Source organism: Protomyctophum parallelum (genome assembly GCF_964188405.1).
Source record: "Protomyctophum parallelum genome assembly, chromosome: 3".
Lineage (NCBI taxonomy): Eukaryota > Metazoa > Chordata > Actinopteri > Myctophiformes > Myctophidae > Protomyctophum > Protomyctophum parallelum.
The window spans coordinates 24,750,461-24,767,947 of NC_139698.1; the positions used below are offsets into that span (position 1 = coordinate 24,750,461).

Consider the following 17,487-nt stretch of genomic DNA (forward strand, 5'->3'; position numbering starts at 1 on the left):
GGCTAGGAATAGAACAGGCATCTCGTATCGTTGTGCACAGACGTCAGTCTATGTGATAAAAGAGGTTGATGGTCATCGTATCACAGGTATGAATTTATGCTTAAGTAGAGGAGTGATTCACTGTACTGTGTCAAGCAGATAAAAAGTCATAATTCATGACAGTGAGGTTGGCACATTACACTGAAGCAACAGTATAGAAAGATGTTTAAGTATGCTATTTATAACTACAGCATTTACTCAAAATGTAAAGATAAGATGTATATATATATATATATATATATATATATATATATACACATCTGACAAGTTTATACACTATAGACTGTGTAGAAGTACGTACTATAGCCTACTGGCTGGCTATCCATTTCTGTCCCGCTCTGTCAAAATGGTCAACAAGCTGATCTCCGTACTGCATCTGCTATTAAGCTAAATACAGAGGTACTGAAGGAACTCCAGGTGTATCATCTCCCCCCCACCATAAAGGCTGTGCAAATATAACTTGGATATAACGCTCAGTTTCACACTGCAAGATTTCTTGTTAAGATGAGTCAGGCAGTGTAATGAGGTGATTCAAAATGTAGGAGATCCAAGCGTGTTCACTCTCTGGTCTTGTCACCGCCTATGGCAAAAGATGGGTGTGAATGATACCAGCTTGCAGCAGAGTGTGTGTGTGTGTGTGTGTGTGTGTTTGCTGGGGGATGGACCCATTTTATGCCTGCCCTATACTGCAAGACTGGTTAGATGGGATATTAGGGGAGAGAGAGCAATAAAGTTGACCCTGAAACACCCCCCCCCCCCTCGTTGTCGACCGCGTTCTAATCTCCACCTCCTTGCACGTTTAGTGCTTCTGTATACTAATTCAGCCCTGAAATCAGCCCATGGTTCCAGTACATTTGTGTGCGCAGTGACGTGTAGAGGTCATTTAGGGGTAATGATGTTATTCTGAAGTGGGGGTGTGTGAGAGGAGAGGAGAGGAAGACTGTTGCGTTGTCACTGTAATTTAACCTTCAAAAAAGACCCACTGGGCTGGTGAGGAAAGAGTTGGCGTGGCAATTAGTGGAGACAGGAAGCCAAGAGCACAAGTAAGGCAGACATGAGAGACGGAGGGTGAGAGAAACAACAAGAGCGACTGATATTGAGTGAGAGTGAGAGTGAGAGAGACACAAACGAGACATTGTTAGTGGAGGTGAAAAAAGGCACAGATGCCTTGTGATACAAATGGCTGCAGAGATGGCGAGAGCAAAAACAAACTGCAAAACAAATAGAAGAGGCCATTATGCAGGAATGAAAGAAAAGTAGAACAGAGAGGTGGAGCAAATGAGGGTTAGGAGAGTTAGTGTGAGAGTGGGAGGGGTGGGTGTGTCAGGGTACAGCCTAGAAACTTTAGATACAGTAGGTCAGGTCTAAGTTATGTCCTTGCCATAGAGCAGGGGTCTGGGACCCCTAGGGGGATACTGCAGGGGGGGCCGCCAAACCTGTGTGTGATGTTTTTATTTTATTTTTACATGCATCACTTGAACCCTCGCATCTCCATTCTGGAGGGGACATTAGCTGAAAATAGCCGATCCACAAGCTCACAATGCGCCTGCGACACGTTGTAATGTAGATAGTCTATTTACGGTTTGGTAGGGGAAAGAGCAGACCAAGTACCGAGCCAAAGGTCAAGTTAGCAAAGTAGAGGGTTTAAGTGGTTAAATGACTGAAAATACACATTTAACATGAAAGCAAAAGTAGTGGGGAGTCCCTGCTTCATCTCTCTCTCAGCTACGGCCTGAAAAACGTTGAAGACCCTTGACATAGAGGTTGGAAGAGACAGAACTGGAGTGGACAGTAGGACACAGAGAGGTCAAGATAGAAATTAAGAGGACACAGGACAGGAGGAGGGCCACACTGACATTCCAATTACTGCAGGTCTGAAAAGCGAGGGATTGATGACTATACGAAAAACAGAACAAAGAAAGACATGAGCTAAGGAGAGAGAGAGTGTGGAAAAGATAAGCATTTGCAAATGGACGAGAGCTTACCGAGCAGATGGATCAATTATTCATCTGATCAAATTACTGAGCAGAAGGAAGTTACAGAATTAGCAAGAGGATGTAAACAGAGGGTGCAATGGAAGTGGGGGTGGGTGTTGGGTTAGAGAGAGATGCACCGATGAAACTGAGGTAAAGATGTAAACGATGACAGAGAGATGGAGATTGACAGTCGAGAGCTGCAGGGCCAAGAGTAGAGCGGAGAGAAAAAGATTGGAGTAATCAGTTGAACAGATGAACGGGACAATTTTGTAGGCAGGGGAGTGGAGCGCGAGCTGGGCCCCAAGCAGGCCACGCCAAACAAACAAACACTTGGCACACCCGGCTGCCAACCCGGCCACCATCCCAAATAACGCAGCATACCTAGAGTACCTGCAGCCTGCTCCGGTTCAGTTTGCAGAACTGGTGAATTCAACCGACACGGACTTCCAAAGTTCCAATGCCCCTCAAATCATTATTTACGTTACGACATAAACATCCTCCACAGTAGCTCTAATACTCTCCATATCGCCCCACTACTACTCCACCCTACTCCATATCACATCACACGAGTGTGATTTTTCTTATACTGTAGTCATTTTATTTGTGATTTGTTAAAAAGGTGTAAAGCCTGGTTGTTTGCCTGTGCCATGCTCCGTAAATAGCACATCTACATGACAATCTGCCAATTTATTGCATGCAGGGAGGTCAGGCTTAACTACCGTTATGTGCTTTATTATGTGTCGTTTCACTGCAACCACATTCTCATGCAGACTGCACGGTAGCATACTATAGCACATTTTCAAGCCAAAGAGTGAAATGGAGTCGATAGCACTGATATAGCAGTGGTCAGAAAGATAGCATGTAGAACCGATCTAGCCCATGTGGCTCGTGTTTCTGACGCCTTAGCTACGCGAGAAACAGTGTTGTGCACCGAAAATAGCCAATCTAAAAGTATAAATCAGGCACGATAAAAGGACACCAAAATAAAGAGGTTTGTGAATGTGATCTCAGTTACGCCAACATTTCCCGATATCGCTTCAAATCTCAGGTTTCAAGAGACAATGTCCAACTAAGCAATTATACTACCTTTTCATTATATGCTACTACAGATCTTTCCGTTTCTGAGCAGCTGCCCAGTTCAAAAGCACACAGGCTCATACCTCATTTTAACATCATCCTATAAATCAAGGTTCAAGTTGTCACAACATTCAGGCAATAATGTTTTGTCTTTCCATCTCACACACCAGACACAGTAAATATGCAGGAATAGTGCATCCCATCTGCTGTCGCTGTATGATTGCTCCTTTTTTAATCTCAGATGGGTCAGATAAGGGGGATGTGTACAGTACGTGAGGGAGGGACGTTAATTGTTTTGAAGGCTCTGTTGTGTAGAAGGATTTTGGAAGGTGGGTGCTGTGCTGGTGGTGGTGGTTGTGTGTGTTTGGGGGGTATGACTCCTATATACAGGGCGTGGAGCAGTGACAAGGCCCCTGTCAAACCCAATTCAATTTCTTGCCGTGGCCAGCCTGTCCACTGCCTCTGATAAGTGTGAATTTGACGTGACCTTCTCAAAGTCAGATGTGACTAAGATGCAGTGCGTTTGTGTGTGTATGCATGTGTCTAAGGCAGAGAGAGAGAGAGCGAGAGAGAGAGCGGGAGAGCGAGAGCAAGAGAGAGAAAGAGAAAAAAAGAGAAAGAGAGAGAGAGAGAACATGTTAAGCATACCATAGGTGTGTAAATCGTTAATAAGGAGAGAGGCTGCATCGGCTGAGAACAAAAACAGACGGCAAGGCGTGGAAAAAGAATAACTGCATAAGGGCGGTGGAAGCCACCATACTGGTTTGGCAGTTTTACAGACTGTAGCAAGGAGGGAGGATAGAGGAATAGGGAGTCAGAGAGAGAGAGAGAGATGTAGTGTCATTTCGACAACAGCAAGGCAACCCTGAAATGTTTTCAATCACACATAAGGACACCGCATCATCCACCAATCAATTGCAACTCAATACAGATCGATAACGCAAACCACTGCCCTTCCACCTCCCACACTAGATTTAAACGCATTAAGGTGACTGCTAATGAGATTCTGCCGCACGCGTGTGCACACACACACGCACGTTGTATATGTGCACGCACGTATGCACAGACAGTATTATGCACAGAACACCGCGAGGACATTGTCAAGGGCCTCCTCTCTGCTCAGTTCCATACAAAGATCTGCTGAGTACAACAGGGAGAGGATTTCAGGGGAGAGAGGGTGAGTGAGAGACCGAAGAAAATAAAACGATAAAGACTTGAGGGCATCTGGGTCGGAAGAACAATGAAGGAATATAAAGGTTATTCTAATAGGTTCATTGGTGTCAGCAATAGACAGCTCCCACGCCATTTAAAAAAAAAAGTGTCTTTGAAAATGTTAAGAGGTGGTGGGAGGGGGAGGCGGCTTAAATTAGAAATGATCGGATGAGTTTGTGGGCCTTGTTGGCTCACTTCCTCAACAAGACCATGTTAAAATCCTCTCCTTTATCCCCTCTGCCAAGATGCCACGGTGGGGAATTTAAAAATGATGTCACACTTCTTTCCCTGTACATCTCTTCCATTCCAGGCTGCTACCCAGTTGGCAAGGGAGAGCCTTCTACCAACTCCAGTCAATTATGTTGTTCTCGATGTGAAGAGGGCTTCCATCAGACAATATGCTAGTTAACTTAACTTCCCCAATTTGCTTGGTTGCATTGCTTTGACCTACAACCCTGCAGCTTAAACAAAAAGAAAAATATCTAATTGCTAATGTTAATTTAACTCATTGTCATAAAATGGGTCGCCCCCGTGTAGGCTTCGCTGCCTTCATCTTGAGTTGATTTAAGCCTAAGGCTGTCCACACCTAGATAAATTCAGATGGATTCCGATAGGCTGTCAGTGTTTCTATCACTCATCAAATGGCTCTGGAGGTGATCCCAATGATATTCCACTGTCAGTGTCATTATAGTGGTGTGGATTTCACCATCCACTCAAGTTAGAATTAGTGTTATTTATAGTTCTCTTTGCGTTATTTATCACTGGTATGGAATGGCCCTTCAGACTCTAGGCTTGGGTGTCTGGTTTTATGATATGGCATCAAAAAGATTATTACTACATAGAACTTGTAGTGACTTCTTCCAACTAAAAGCATTTTTAGTATGATTTTATTCAACCGACAGTCCTCCACAAGCTCCGGGTACACCCGCACGGTAACGGTAAGACATATGGTTTAGACATACAGGGGTGGGGGTGTGTGTGTGTGTGTGTGTGTGCACGCACACACACACTCGCACTGTGCAGAGAGACTTCACTGCGTACCTTCTGGTGCTTTTCATGCTAGAGCAGTAAGATGACGTCATGCTATTACTGAAAATGGCGCAGCCCTAAAATTCCCCATTATCTGCTGACACATATGTGGGAGGGTGCAGTATGTTATGAATGTGTCTCCTGCAGTGAGGCAATATCAGCTTTGATGCGTGTGTGTTAGGTGACAGTCTGACCCCAGAAGGCTGCCAGCTAGTGTGTGTGTGTGTGTGTGTGTGTGTGTGTGTGTGTGTGTGTGTGTGTGTGAGAGAGTGTGAGTGAGTGAGTGAGTGAGTGAGAGAGAGAAATCGTCCTGTAAACATTTGTTAAGATACCATCTGACCCTCACTGCCAGCAACGTTCATTGACCTGTGCTGTGGCCAGGTTTTTGGAAGAACCCCTAAACTGTCCCATTCATTTTAATGACATGTGGCATTCCTTTTAAAAAGGGAGAGGATAGGGAGAGAGTTCAAATTTCATTTCTCTTTATCTTGGACAGGGACAGACTCCAGAAATGTGGGAAACCCTGCCAGCCCCTTTGTACACCCCAGAGGGGCGATTCTCTGCGGCTCACTGTGGCCCTCACACGTATGCGTGTGACTTGGTAGGGGACGGAGGGACTAGGGATGACAAATGTCGACACGAGAAGAAAAGGGAGCCATCAGTATTGGCTGAGGCATAGAAGAAGATACCATCACGAGTGTGGGGAGAACACCAGTGCTCTTTGAAAAATGGCAAGAGAGAGAAATGAGTCTGAGAGATACAAACAAATGTCATCGGATAAGATCGTCTGTGGGAGATAGTGGGGTGGGATGAGTGACGACGCAGCAACACTTCTTCAGAAACAGCATGCATACATACAGTCACACGGACCATCCCGGCACACGCTCCAATACACCGAGACGACACACGGTTTCATCCTGTGATGTGATGACTCTTCCTTCATTATCGGAATGGCATCTGACTTAAGTGACTTTCATAGCAGCCACGGGTTTGCCACCCTCATTTATCACTAGCTCAGTGTGTGTGCGCACGTGCTCGTGTGTGCATGCATATTCAATCATCTCCCCTGTCCAATATAGCTCTAAAACTGAGACCGGTGCTCATCGACCTCTCTGCCTCTACACGTCTATCTGTCCCATGTAATAATATTTGCCAGAACAACAACACCCCTCCCTGAGTCCTTTGTGTCGCTGGCCAGTGGTAATGAGAAACCCACAGAGCAAGATAATTACGCTGGACCTTGTCCATCAATATTCTTTCCCGCATGCAAAAACACTGTTGCTGAAACGCAGCCGTGCCTGCTGTGACTTCATCAATACGACGGATAGATTTCAATAAGACAGATTTCAAAATAAAAAACCCTTTTTGTCACAAATGGTTTTCGATGCAGCCGTTAAAGCTGCTCTGCATACACTTTGGTCGGGATATTGCAACATCTCCAATCCATGCATCAGGAAGGGTTCAGTGGGCTTCCGATCATTTTTTCTTGGTGACATGAATGGGCTAATGTAGGAAACACCGAAAGAAATATCGACTTAATCAATATGCGCTCGGATGAGAAGTCTAATAATTGAAGTCACTGAATTAGCCAGATATTCCGTGTAAGTTGGAGCAACAGGTGTCTGAGCAAGAACACACGCATACATACACACACACACACACTCCTTAATAGTATCACTTTCACATGTTCATTAGTCCTGATATTTAAGAACACCTTAAGGTCAGAATAAACCGATTCTTACTGGTGATTAAAAGTACAGACTAGAGAGGTATTGATCCGTCCTTTAAAACAGGCAGGAGTAAGTTGCTCGTGTTAGAGATAGTGGATATGTTAGTAGATATGTACAGCTTGTTTCTATGTATGCACACTGTATGTGCACAGCCACATTCCAGTGTATGTTAACTACAGTAACCCTGTCATCCCTATTTTGGGCATGTCAATATAGGTGTCAGTTTAAGTGGTTAAAGAAATCCCCCCCCTCCCCCTTTTTTTGTTCAATAACGTTTCAGATAAAAAGCCTTGTTTTGTAATTACTGACATGTATACAGGACATTTCGATTACACTGAAAGTTTTGATAATGTCGTGCTGTCAGGTAATGTCAATTGTTTTAAAATTCTAATCTCTTAATGTTTGGATTCTTCATTCACTGTAAAAGAACGTGATAAACCAAAAAAAAGGGTATTGTATTCAAGCCATAGCCATTCACAGGTTGAGTAATTGATAGAAAATAAGACTGACATGAAATTGGCTACCATATAAAGGAGAAAAAAAAGTGCATCCGTGTCTGTCTAGGGTTTCAGACGATAGAACGTGCAGTAGCATGTTAAATGCGGAAGTCTTGCAATCCCAAATTTGACCACCAGGTGATGGCAGCTTCACTATTCTACGGGGGTAACTTCTGGGGGCCCTACACACCGTAGGAGTTTTAAAGTTGTCAGCGAGTCATCAGATCGTTATGTATGTCACACTACAGGAGTCTACTTTTTTAATCGGCTGTCATTTGTGACAATCGTTTAGTGTGGCTTTCACACTAATAGTCCAGTAATAATGTAATTTGACCTCAAACTAATTGCAAAAAAAACAAACTCAGCTGATTGTGTATCTTCAATATATCCTGAATAACAGAAAAAAGGTTGCCTGGAATTGTCTGAGGGGAAAGTGTTGAAAATGACCTGTACAGTATGGCCACCATAGACATCCAATATAAGGCAAATATTTTCACATTTTCATACAACTTTTTGTATGTTATTCAGGACATATGTAAGATACAAAATCAGCTGAGTTTGTTTTTTTTGCAATTAGTTGGAGGTTGACCCCTTTTATCCCATATAATGCCTGTACTATAAACGATTGGTCGCCGAGTAGGGATAACACACTGCAAGAGTTCACCAAGATGCGATCCAGACCCGATACATATAGGCTACACCATTTGTTTTCTATTCCAATTCATTTTGACATTGCAGGATTACATTGTACGTGCAGGATGCCGTGATACAAGCGTGAGACCGACACAGGACACCCCCCTCTCTCTCTCTCTGCACACACACAGTCCAAATGTTTGCAGCGTTGATTCCAGTTTATCAACATTATTCAAGTGAAATGCGTAAGAGCAATATTGGGCTAATATATCTACCAATATGTACGACTCAGGGTTTTACCGACGGAATAAAGATTATGTATATCTGATCATCTGATCATCTATCGATACAGTCGACAGACAGCAGTGCTGTGAGCGTCGGCGAGCGCTTTTTATTGGCGCTCCTTTCACACACAGCGAGCAAAAACTCTGCGATCAAAGCCTGATCTTGCGTCAGACCGAGAGTTGTCGTTGAGAGGCCAAAAATGCTCCCCGACAGCATAATCGGAGCAAATATCATGCAGTGTGTACGAGCCATTAGCCAATAGGGAGAAGGTGAGAAAGTAACGAGAAAGTGGCGACTAGTTGCAGCGTCCATTGGCAGCTTTGCCAAGCTATAAAAAGTTATTGGGGTGTGATGTATTCCCTTACAGGCCAATGATGTATTCCCTTAAGGCTAATGATGCATCTAGATAAAAAGTGGAGAGAAAGCAAAAGAGAGAGACACACACACACACGCACACCTCTAACCTTTTCACAATCCCTCTGACATTTACTGGGCTAGGACAGGTAATTTCCATAATGATAGGAACTAGCCTAGACAGCCATTACTACACAAAACCCAAGAAGCTTCCTCCCCACTACTTCAGCTGTGGGACTAATGAGATACTAAAGAATTACTTATTTGCCTCTTTTTAAGTGGTGCAACCACTTCTACATCCAGCAATGTCCATGTACCTGGGTAGGTACCTGTATGTATAAGTGAGCACGGGTATGTTACTTATTTATACCAGTAGGGGGCACCAGAGTACAGAGAAGAAATTGGAACGATACAGAGAAGAAATTGGAACGATACAGAGAAGAAATTGGAACCATACAAATTGGAACGATACAGAGAACCAATAGACGGGAGTTGCACCACTTGGTTCACACTGGTGTGATTTTTACTTTTATTAGGGGCAGAAACCGATGACTCTCTTCGCATAATCCATCAATTACCCGCCTCTCTTTTTTTAATAGACCATGCGAACGAGAGTTCCTCCTGCTGGGTAATGATTGGACACAGACCTGGAGAAATTAGATTGTAGTATTGTATTAGGGGAGGGGGTGTAGAAGAGTGATTCCACTCACTTAAGCCAGATAAGGGGGTATTGACAACCATTATAAAAATAAAAAAATAGGACGTAATTTAGGATAAAAACACGCTAGTATCTCCCTTTATGTTCAGTTTTTCTCCATACACTCAAACCAAAATAGAGATGCCATACTGAAAGTGGTTCATTCTGTTTCTGGCTACAGTGTGTGTATATATATATATATATATATATATATATATATATATATATATATATATACACGGCAGGTTTCTAATTGTGTGTGTGTGTGCTTTCTATACTGTATACTAGAATATCTTCTATATTATGGCATTATGTTTGCTGCAGCACTGGTGCATGGAAAACACATTGAATGAATCATCACACCATTGTGTCCTGGGTAGAACAATACTTTCGGGTCCCTAAGCTCTCAGCTGAGCAAAAAAACTGCTTTGATTTCTTTCCCCCGTCACTTCTGTCTGTCCTGTAGCACCTCCTTCCCTAATCAGTCATAAAGCACGGCCTTGAGTCTGTAGTAGGGGAAGCTGCAAGGGGGGGGGGGGGGGGTGTGGGGGGGGGCTTGAGTATGTCAGGAGGAGGAGGAGGAGGGAGACAGCTTTTGAATCAACCAATGGCTAACGTCACTCAAACAAAAGCAGTGGACAGACAGGGGGAGAGCATGAAAGATGGCAGAAAATAAAAGCTTTCAGAACAAGGCCCATGTATGTACCAGGGCTGGGGGAAGGGGGGTGGGGCATGGCGGGAAAGAGAGCAAGAGATGCTTCTAGTGACGGTGGGCAGACGGGTGGCTGGGGGTTTTGTGAGGAGAGGGAGGGGGGGGCGACGGGTCGAGACGGGTCATCGCATGTCTGAGTCAGTTGCTTCCCGTTCAGAGCTCCACGCTGTAACCCTGTGACTCAACGAGATCCCCCCTCTTGCTGCACCAGTTTCCTGAAAGGCCACCTGTTTCCTCGCGACCGAGAGGAGCTGTCGAAAGCATCTCAAGTAGCTTTCGTTTTGTGGACGGTCCTCACTGCATCATCAAGGTAAAAAAAAAAAAAAGGGAACATCCAGATTCCAGGCATTGGGGGGTTTCTGCCGTTTCTGTCTGGAAAGATGAAGCATATCCCTTCCCCTGGCCATGACCCTGTTCGCCCACCAGCCAGCCACTCACCCGCTGCTTATAGGCAGCTTACTCAGCCATAAAGACAACACGGCCCACATACCCCAACCCCCCCTTCCACCCCCATTGCTGTTTCAATAAAAATATCCCCATGGCAACGAGTCAAGCTTTTCTGACCCACATATGGAGGCCTGGGCCTGACAGCCTTAATTGTTAGGGGATATTACAGTGTAATTTCAGAGCTTAAAACTAGCCTACTACCTTCAAAGCTTCCATTTCTGGCTGTGCTACAGACGCCTGTGTTAATTAAAAACATATTAAAACTCAATATTGAAGTTTATACAGTAAAGCCGAGCCAATACGAAACCAAAAATTATGTGGAGAATACAATTGTTTTTCTGCTCTTAGGCTAAAAGGATTGAGTGTTTGGCAACAGTAGCCTACATCTCATAGCTGGGAGCAATATTTGAAAAATGCAAAGTAATAGACAAAGGTTTGCCCAGTGAATTCAAACCGTTTTACCATTATCGAAAAGGAGGGCAGAGGTTCTCTTTGAAAAATCACATAAAAACAACAACAAATATAATAGTGTTCACTTGAACTGTTTTTTCTAGTTCATAAATATGCAATAGTCTTTGTTTTGTCCACCCTGCCCCCATGTGCACTTGGTATTCTGTAAAATGGATTTGAGGATAAAAGTCCATCGCATGAATAAGTCAAAAGACAGAAAGTGTTTATGGGATGTTATTAACTCACAACAGCTACCATTGTACCCACTGTTGCTATGCCAGGAAGCCAGCCCATAGATAACATGCCCTAATTTCCAAACAAAAACAAATAAGCCCGGTTAGAACCAGAAAGAATGTTGAACTAGTTTGCATTCATATGTTAATGATTTAACAGGGGTTCAGGAATGCAATGTTTAGCCTGTTTCACCATTATATTCAACCAGTCCGAGTCTACACTACAGGGATGGGATACAGGTGTTAGTGGCAAACTGTAGCTACACCTCAGCCCATGAAGGCGGTGGAAAACACGTCAATAATTCAAAGCCATATAACAGGTTACCAAGGTTACAAGGTATCAGCCAGCTTCAAGTAAATGGGTTTCAGCTTTACAAGTAAATCTCCAAGTGGTTCAAACAATAGGTAGCCATGGGGAAATGACGTGGTAGAGCCAGATGAAATTGTATTATTGGAAGTAGAGTGTCTATTGCCAGCAGTGACAATCGTTTTATGTGTGACAATAATGGAAGGTTTTTGTGTGCTGCTGCTGACAGTGTACATTAAGAACCATGCGTAACCCCATTTATTTCAGCTGGAGTGGAACTAATAGAGGCTGATGTGTGCGCATAGAGAGGGGGGGGGGGGGGGGGGGAGAGCGACGGGACTTGAAGGAATATCGAGAAGCGTGGATATAAAGGTTTCATGCCATGGAATATCAATATGAAAGCGTGTGTGCCATGTAGGACACCAAGTGACCCTGCCAGTCAGTAGCCTAAGCTACGCCATTAGAAATATAGACAGAGATACATATCAGCCCGTAGCCACTGGTGGCACCTGGAGGAGAACACCACCTACGGGAGCCACACCTTAGAAACAAACATTCAACATGGCGTTGAGTCACCGAAACTCCGCACAAAATATTTATGACCGAAACCATTCGGCAATACAGTATTCCGTATAAACAGACACCCACTTCCTCGTAGCCTATATCTTTAAAACAAATCTTAATGACGTTAAAAGAATATATAAGCCATTTACACCTTTTTAAAAGGGTCAAAACTCAGGACAAGTCACCTGGACATTTTTTTTCTCTCCAAACCTGACAGGTGGGACATGTTTTCCCGGTTGAACAAATCAAGAGAAATGAGAATATAGCCGCCCGTATTGCAGTAAAACTTGAAAGAAGAAAAAAAAAAATCATAACAGTTGCTTACCGTGAACAAACCCCAACGTAACCAGGCTGAGCAGCAGGATCATTTTTGTGCAGTCATGCCAATTTGGAGCGTCATGTCTCGCCATGGTGGTGACAGCTGCTCTTTACGTAAACCAACGGGCAGGTATAGTCTCCGAGTGGTCGAAGTGTGCCAAAAACACCTTTAAAAAGTAATTCCTGTCTATTTAAAAAAATAAAACCTTCTATCCTCGAGTAAAAACTTATTGCGCTGACTGACGGGAGCAAACCACAGAGGTCCGAGGAGAAGCTCCTTCTCGAGTGTCCCCCTTCTTTTTTTTTTTACTGCGCTTCTTTTAAACGAAGTGCCGTTTCGATTTCAATCCTTCTGCAAATTCGCTGTAGCAACGCGCAGTACACAGGTGGAAATGTTCTCTGTACAGTCAGTCAGCTGCTGTGGATCTGCGGTGGTGCGGTGGTGGTAGTTGCTCCTCCGCCAACTATAGTTTCACACTGACTCCAGGCGAGCGCTCGACGGACCAGCTGGCTGAGCGACTACAGTGATGTCATCAAACAAACAGATCAGCGTCGTCACGTCATTCTCCTCTGATTCTTCTCAATTAGCAATTAGGGTAGAGGGTCCATGATGGGTCATGAGTGAAAGAGAGATTGGGTATCATCAACTGGGCTGGTAAAAGTCTTGTTGCTGTAATTGTTTCTATTATGAGAGAAATAAACAAATACTGAATAATGAAACAAATAATGAAAGAAAGAAAACTTTTTCCTGAATGTATATGATAGACACTATAAGCGTCAGTTTGTTGTTTATGATGACAGCCGTAAATCCAAATGATTGTTTTATAGGGCGGTATAATATATATTACTATAGTAGTTGAAGAATGTAGATTCCAAGTAAGCCACGGTCCCACGAGCATAAATCTGTGTTCTAAAGTCCTAAATCGGTGTCTCGACTCTCTGCCAGCTATAATTTATTTCAGTGGTTTCAAAGTCGTTTAGATAAATATTCTTCAATGGAGAACAGCACCTGTAACAGAGTGATAAGAGAAATTTACGGTCCGATACATTATGTGAATGTGAGGTGTTGGTGTACGTGTGTGGTGGGGGGGACTGGGGACTAGGCTACGTTTAAAGGGATGATTCTTTCGCCCCCTGCTGTCTGTTTCTCATCACAGATTTACCAGGCTACAGATTTTGAGCCTAGAACTCGAAGATAAGATGAGATAAACAAACAAACCTTTATTGATCCCTGCAGGAAGAATCATGTCACCAACAGCAGTGCCAATGATGAAACACAGGAGAAGAGCAGGTAAGAAAATAAAATACAAAAATACAATACAACTGCCCCCCCCCCTCCCAAAAGCTATCTGCACTGGACCTCTGATTGAGTGAACATATCAACTATATCAATGTAGAGTGAATATAATATGTATAATGTATACAGTATGCATGTGTGTGTGTGTGTGTGTGTGTGTGTGTGTGTGTGTGTGTGTGTGTGTGTGTGTGTGTGTGTGTGTGTGACGTGTGTGTGTGTGTGTGTGTGTGTGTGTGTGTGTGTGTGTGTGTGTGTGTGTGTGTGTGTGTGTGTGTGTGTGTGTGTGTGTGTGTGTGTGTGTGTGCGTCGTGTGTATGTGTGCATGCGTGCGTGTGCATGCGTGCGTGTGTGTATGTGTGTGTGTGTGTGTGTGTGTGTGTGTGCGTGTGTGTGTGTGTGTGTGTGTGTGTGTGTGTGTGTGTGTGTGTGTGTGTGTGCGCGCGCGCTCGCGCACCACACTGACAATGGACAAAATGTGTGTATGAGTCTATCAGCAGTGAATATAAGAATGTGGACTTCCACATTCCAGCTTCCTCCTCCTCCCCTCCGCAACCACCCCACGCTGTCCAGTTCAACTGCAACAAGGGCTCCTTCACTTGCTTGTTTGGGTAAGTTCTGTTACATTCAAGATATGTCTGCATTTATATAAAAGGCCTCTACGCAGCTTTCTATTGGCACACTTGGTGGAAGAGAAATGGCTCCAGTGCGTGGGATTTCAATCCATTTGGCCTATTTTCCTTCTAGCAAAAACTATTATCATGCTCAGGTCTTATCGCTATACCCAAGTGTTTTACTGCCAATGTAATTACATCTTCATATCCCCTAATAGGCCTATTCAAACCCTTCCTTCCCTTAGCACTGCGCTTCGCACAGCGTGCTGCAGTATCAGAAATTATATTCCTGATCTTGAATTTAAGACTTTGAAGAAGGTCAGCGGGTGCACAAAAGGCATGCCTATGTGACCTGAATAAAAAAATACCAGCCCATATTTTCTTTATGGAGTATTATCCCATAGCTTCAAATAGACACAAAGCTTGTTCTCTAGTAGACCTACATAACCGCTGGGAAAGGCATGCAGGAGCACGCACACACATTTAAGTTAACCTCGCAGGAGCACCCACACACTTTTAAGTTAACACTGCTGCTCTCCAGTTAGTATCTCTGGCAGACCCAAACATGGGGAGGAGAGCATCTTTTTGCCTCTGTTTGTGTCTCTCTGTGTGTTATCTGTCTGTCCTTCTGTCCGCAGATAATCTTGTAAACTACAAATCCTATCCACAAATTGGCAACTGTTGTTTTGCGCATGCGGGGTGGGGGATTTGGTTGCAGCCCTCAGAGCCCTGGGAAAGAAAAAGAAACAGCTAACAACTGGGTATGTGCAGAGGATTTCACCAGTCACCACACTGGTGCTGAATCAGAGGTGCACAGAGTCTCAACAGGTTAACACACGCAAAGCATGCAGGGCCAGATGGGAATCCAGGCTAGGTGTTTAGAGAATGCGCGTTGCAGCCATCAGGAGTTTTCACTGACATTTATACAGCCAATCCTTCTCTGAAGGGAGATTTCCCTTTCTCCTGTTTCAAATAAGCTGCAATAATTCCAATGCCAAAACAAGCAAGGTAATTGCATGGTTTAAATGATTGGCATCCCTCCCATACATGTATATAGCCCTCACCCCCCATAGCAAGCAGATGCTTTGAGAAGCATGTCTAAAGAGCTCATCAATAGCAGGTTGCCACCCACCCAGGTCCCCACCAATTCACTTACCAGCAAAACAGATGACACCATAGACATAACATTACACATGTCACTGCCCTCTCTCAGAATGCTGTTTATAGATTACAGCTCAGCATTCAACACCATGTTCTTACTCAATCATACTTGACACCACCAAGTTCAGAAACCAAGGACTCAACCCCAGCCTGTACAGCTAGATCCTGGACTTTTTGTCAGAGCAACATCATTTGGTGATGATGGGCTCCAACACGTCTTCCCCCCCGACCCTGAACACAGGAGCCCCCTGGGCTATGTCCAGGGTCACAGTTCTACTCCCCGTACACCCATGACTGCATGGCCACACACATGAGGACCTGCGTGGACAGCCGACTGCCGACAGCAGTGTGTCAAACACACGTCAAACAGGTGTCAAACACATGTCAAATTGCAGCTTTCACATACTTTGTAGAGAAGGGTCCTTTTGCACACTTACGTGCGTGTGGAGCAGGCAAACAGTGCAACATGAAAGAATCACACCTGTGTCAAACACACATCCTCAGAATGTGACGATAACAGGTTCATTGAAGGTGTGGAGTGAAATAATTAAAGGACAAAATTGCATATGATCCAGACTCCAGACCTAGTACATATGACATGAGGTTTAGAGGTTGGGAATGGCCTCTCTGCATATTGTACTCTTTTTTTTTTTTTTGTTATATATATATTTTTTATCCCACGATTTTGTAACCCATTTTTCACCCCTGTGTCAATCATCTAATGTGATCCTGGGCTCTACACACCCTCCGCCAACCTGGAGAGAGCAACGGACTTAACTCATGCTTCCTTCATGCTTGAGTGTCCAAGTTGCTCCTTTACACCTGACGGGGGGAGTTTCCCTGGTTGGACGTAGCACATGGAAGGAACACGTTATTCCAACCAGTTCCTTTCCCCTCCATCAGGCGCCCCGGCTGGCCAGGGGGAGGCAGTTTATATTGTACTCTTTTAAAACAGGGTAATGTTATGAGCTTCCAGGACCTGAAAGACAAATTTAATTTACAGAATCAGGACCGTTTTAGGTACCTACAAATCAGAGACTTTATAAATTGAAAGCTAATTAAGAAGAGAAGATGCAACAGGAGTAGAGATCATTAAGATTTTCCAAAATGCGTATGCAGACTCTACTTAGATAATACTCTGAATATTAAAGCAAGATGGGAAACAGAGGGCAACCTTACTATATCAACAGAAGAATGGGAAAGAATATGTAAACATCAGTGGGAAATTAGTAGTTCTCCCACATGGAGTGAATTCAGCTGGAGAAATGTGAGTCGTTTCTTTTGCACTCCAGCCCAGAAAAGACATTACACTACACGTATCAGTCGGACTGTTGGAGACTCTGTGGGGAAACATTGGCGAACCATTTTCATGGAGTTTGAGTTTTCTGGAGTTGCCCTTCTGTGGTTCCATTTTGGAGAAGTGTCCACAGTGTCCTGGAAGCAGTTTTTGGTGTTGACATTCCTTTTGATTTTAAAACCATGTATCTTGCCGATCTGGAAGGACTTCAATTTGCAAAGCAGGATCAGTATTTATTGAGGGTATTGCTGGTGGCATCCAAAAAAGCCGTAACAAAAAAGTGGCTTACAAATGTTACACCAACTATAAATGAATGGATTGATTTAATCTATAGTATATTTATTATGGAGAGAATTACATTCAGCTTTAGAGGTCAGGTTGAAGTCTTCACAGATAACTGGTTTAGATGGATTACTCATGTCTCTACCATAAGACCTGACTTCGTTTAAATTCAGTTGAATCTGTTTAACCTGTAGAAGCAGATGCACCTGTTTGAGGCACTTATGTATTCTGATCATCAATAGAGAAGAGAGGCAGATATCTCCCCTTGTGTGTATTGTA

The 17,487-nt window shown here is 43.8% G+C and overlaps 1 protein-coding gene across 2 annotated transcripts in view; it reads right to left on the reverse strand.

The window, feature by feature from the left end:
- Positions 1 to 13,019, reverse strand: part of LOC310855423 (poliovirus receptor homolog) — a 143,171-nt gene extending 130,152 nt beyond the window's left edge. For both annotated transcript variants that reach the window (XM_083760424.1, XM_083760423.1), the window contains exon 1: positions 12,568 to 13,019. In XM_083760424.1, coding sequence (XP_083616550.1) covers positions 12,568 to 12,652 — 85 coding nt within the window. In that variant the 5' untranslated portion in view covers positions 12,653 to 13,019. The remainder of the gene's footprint in view (positions 1 to 12,567) is intronic.
- Positions 13,020 to 17,487: the final 4,468 nt, after the last annotated feature.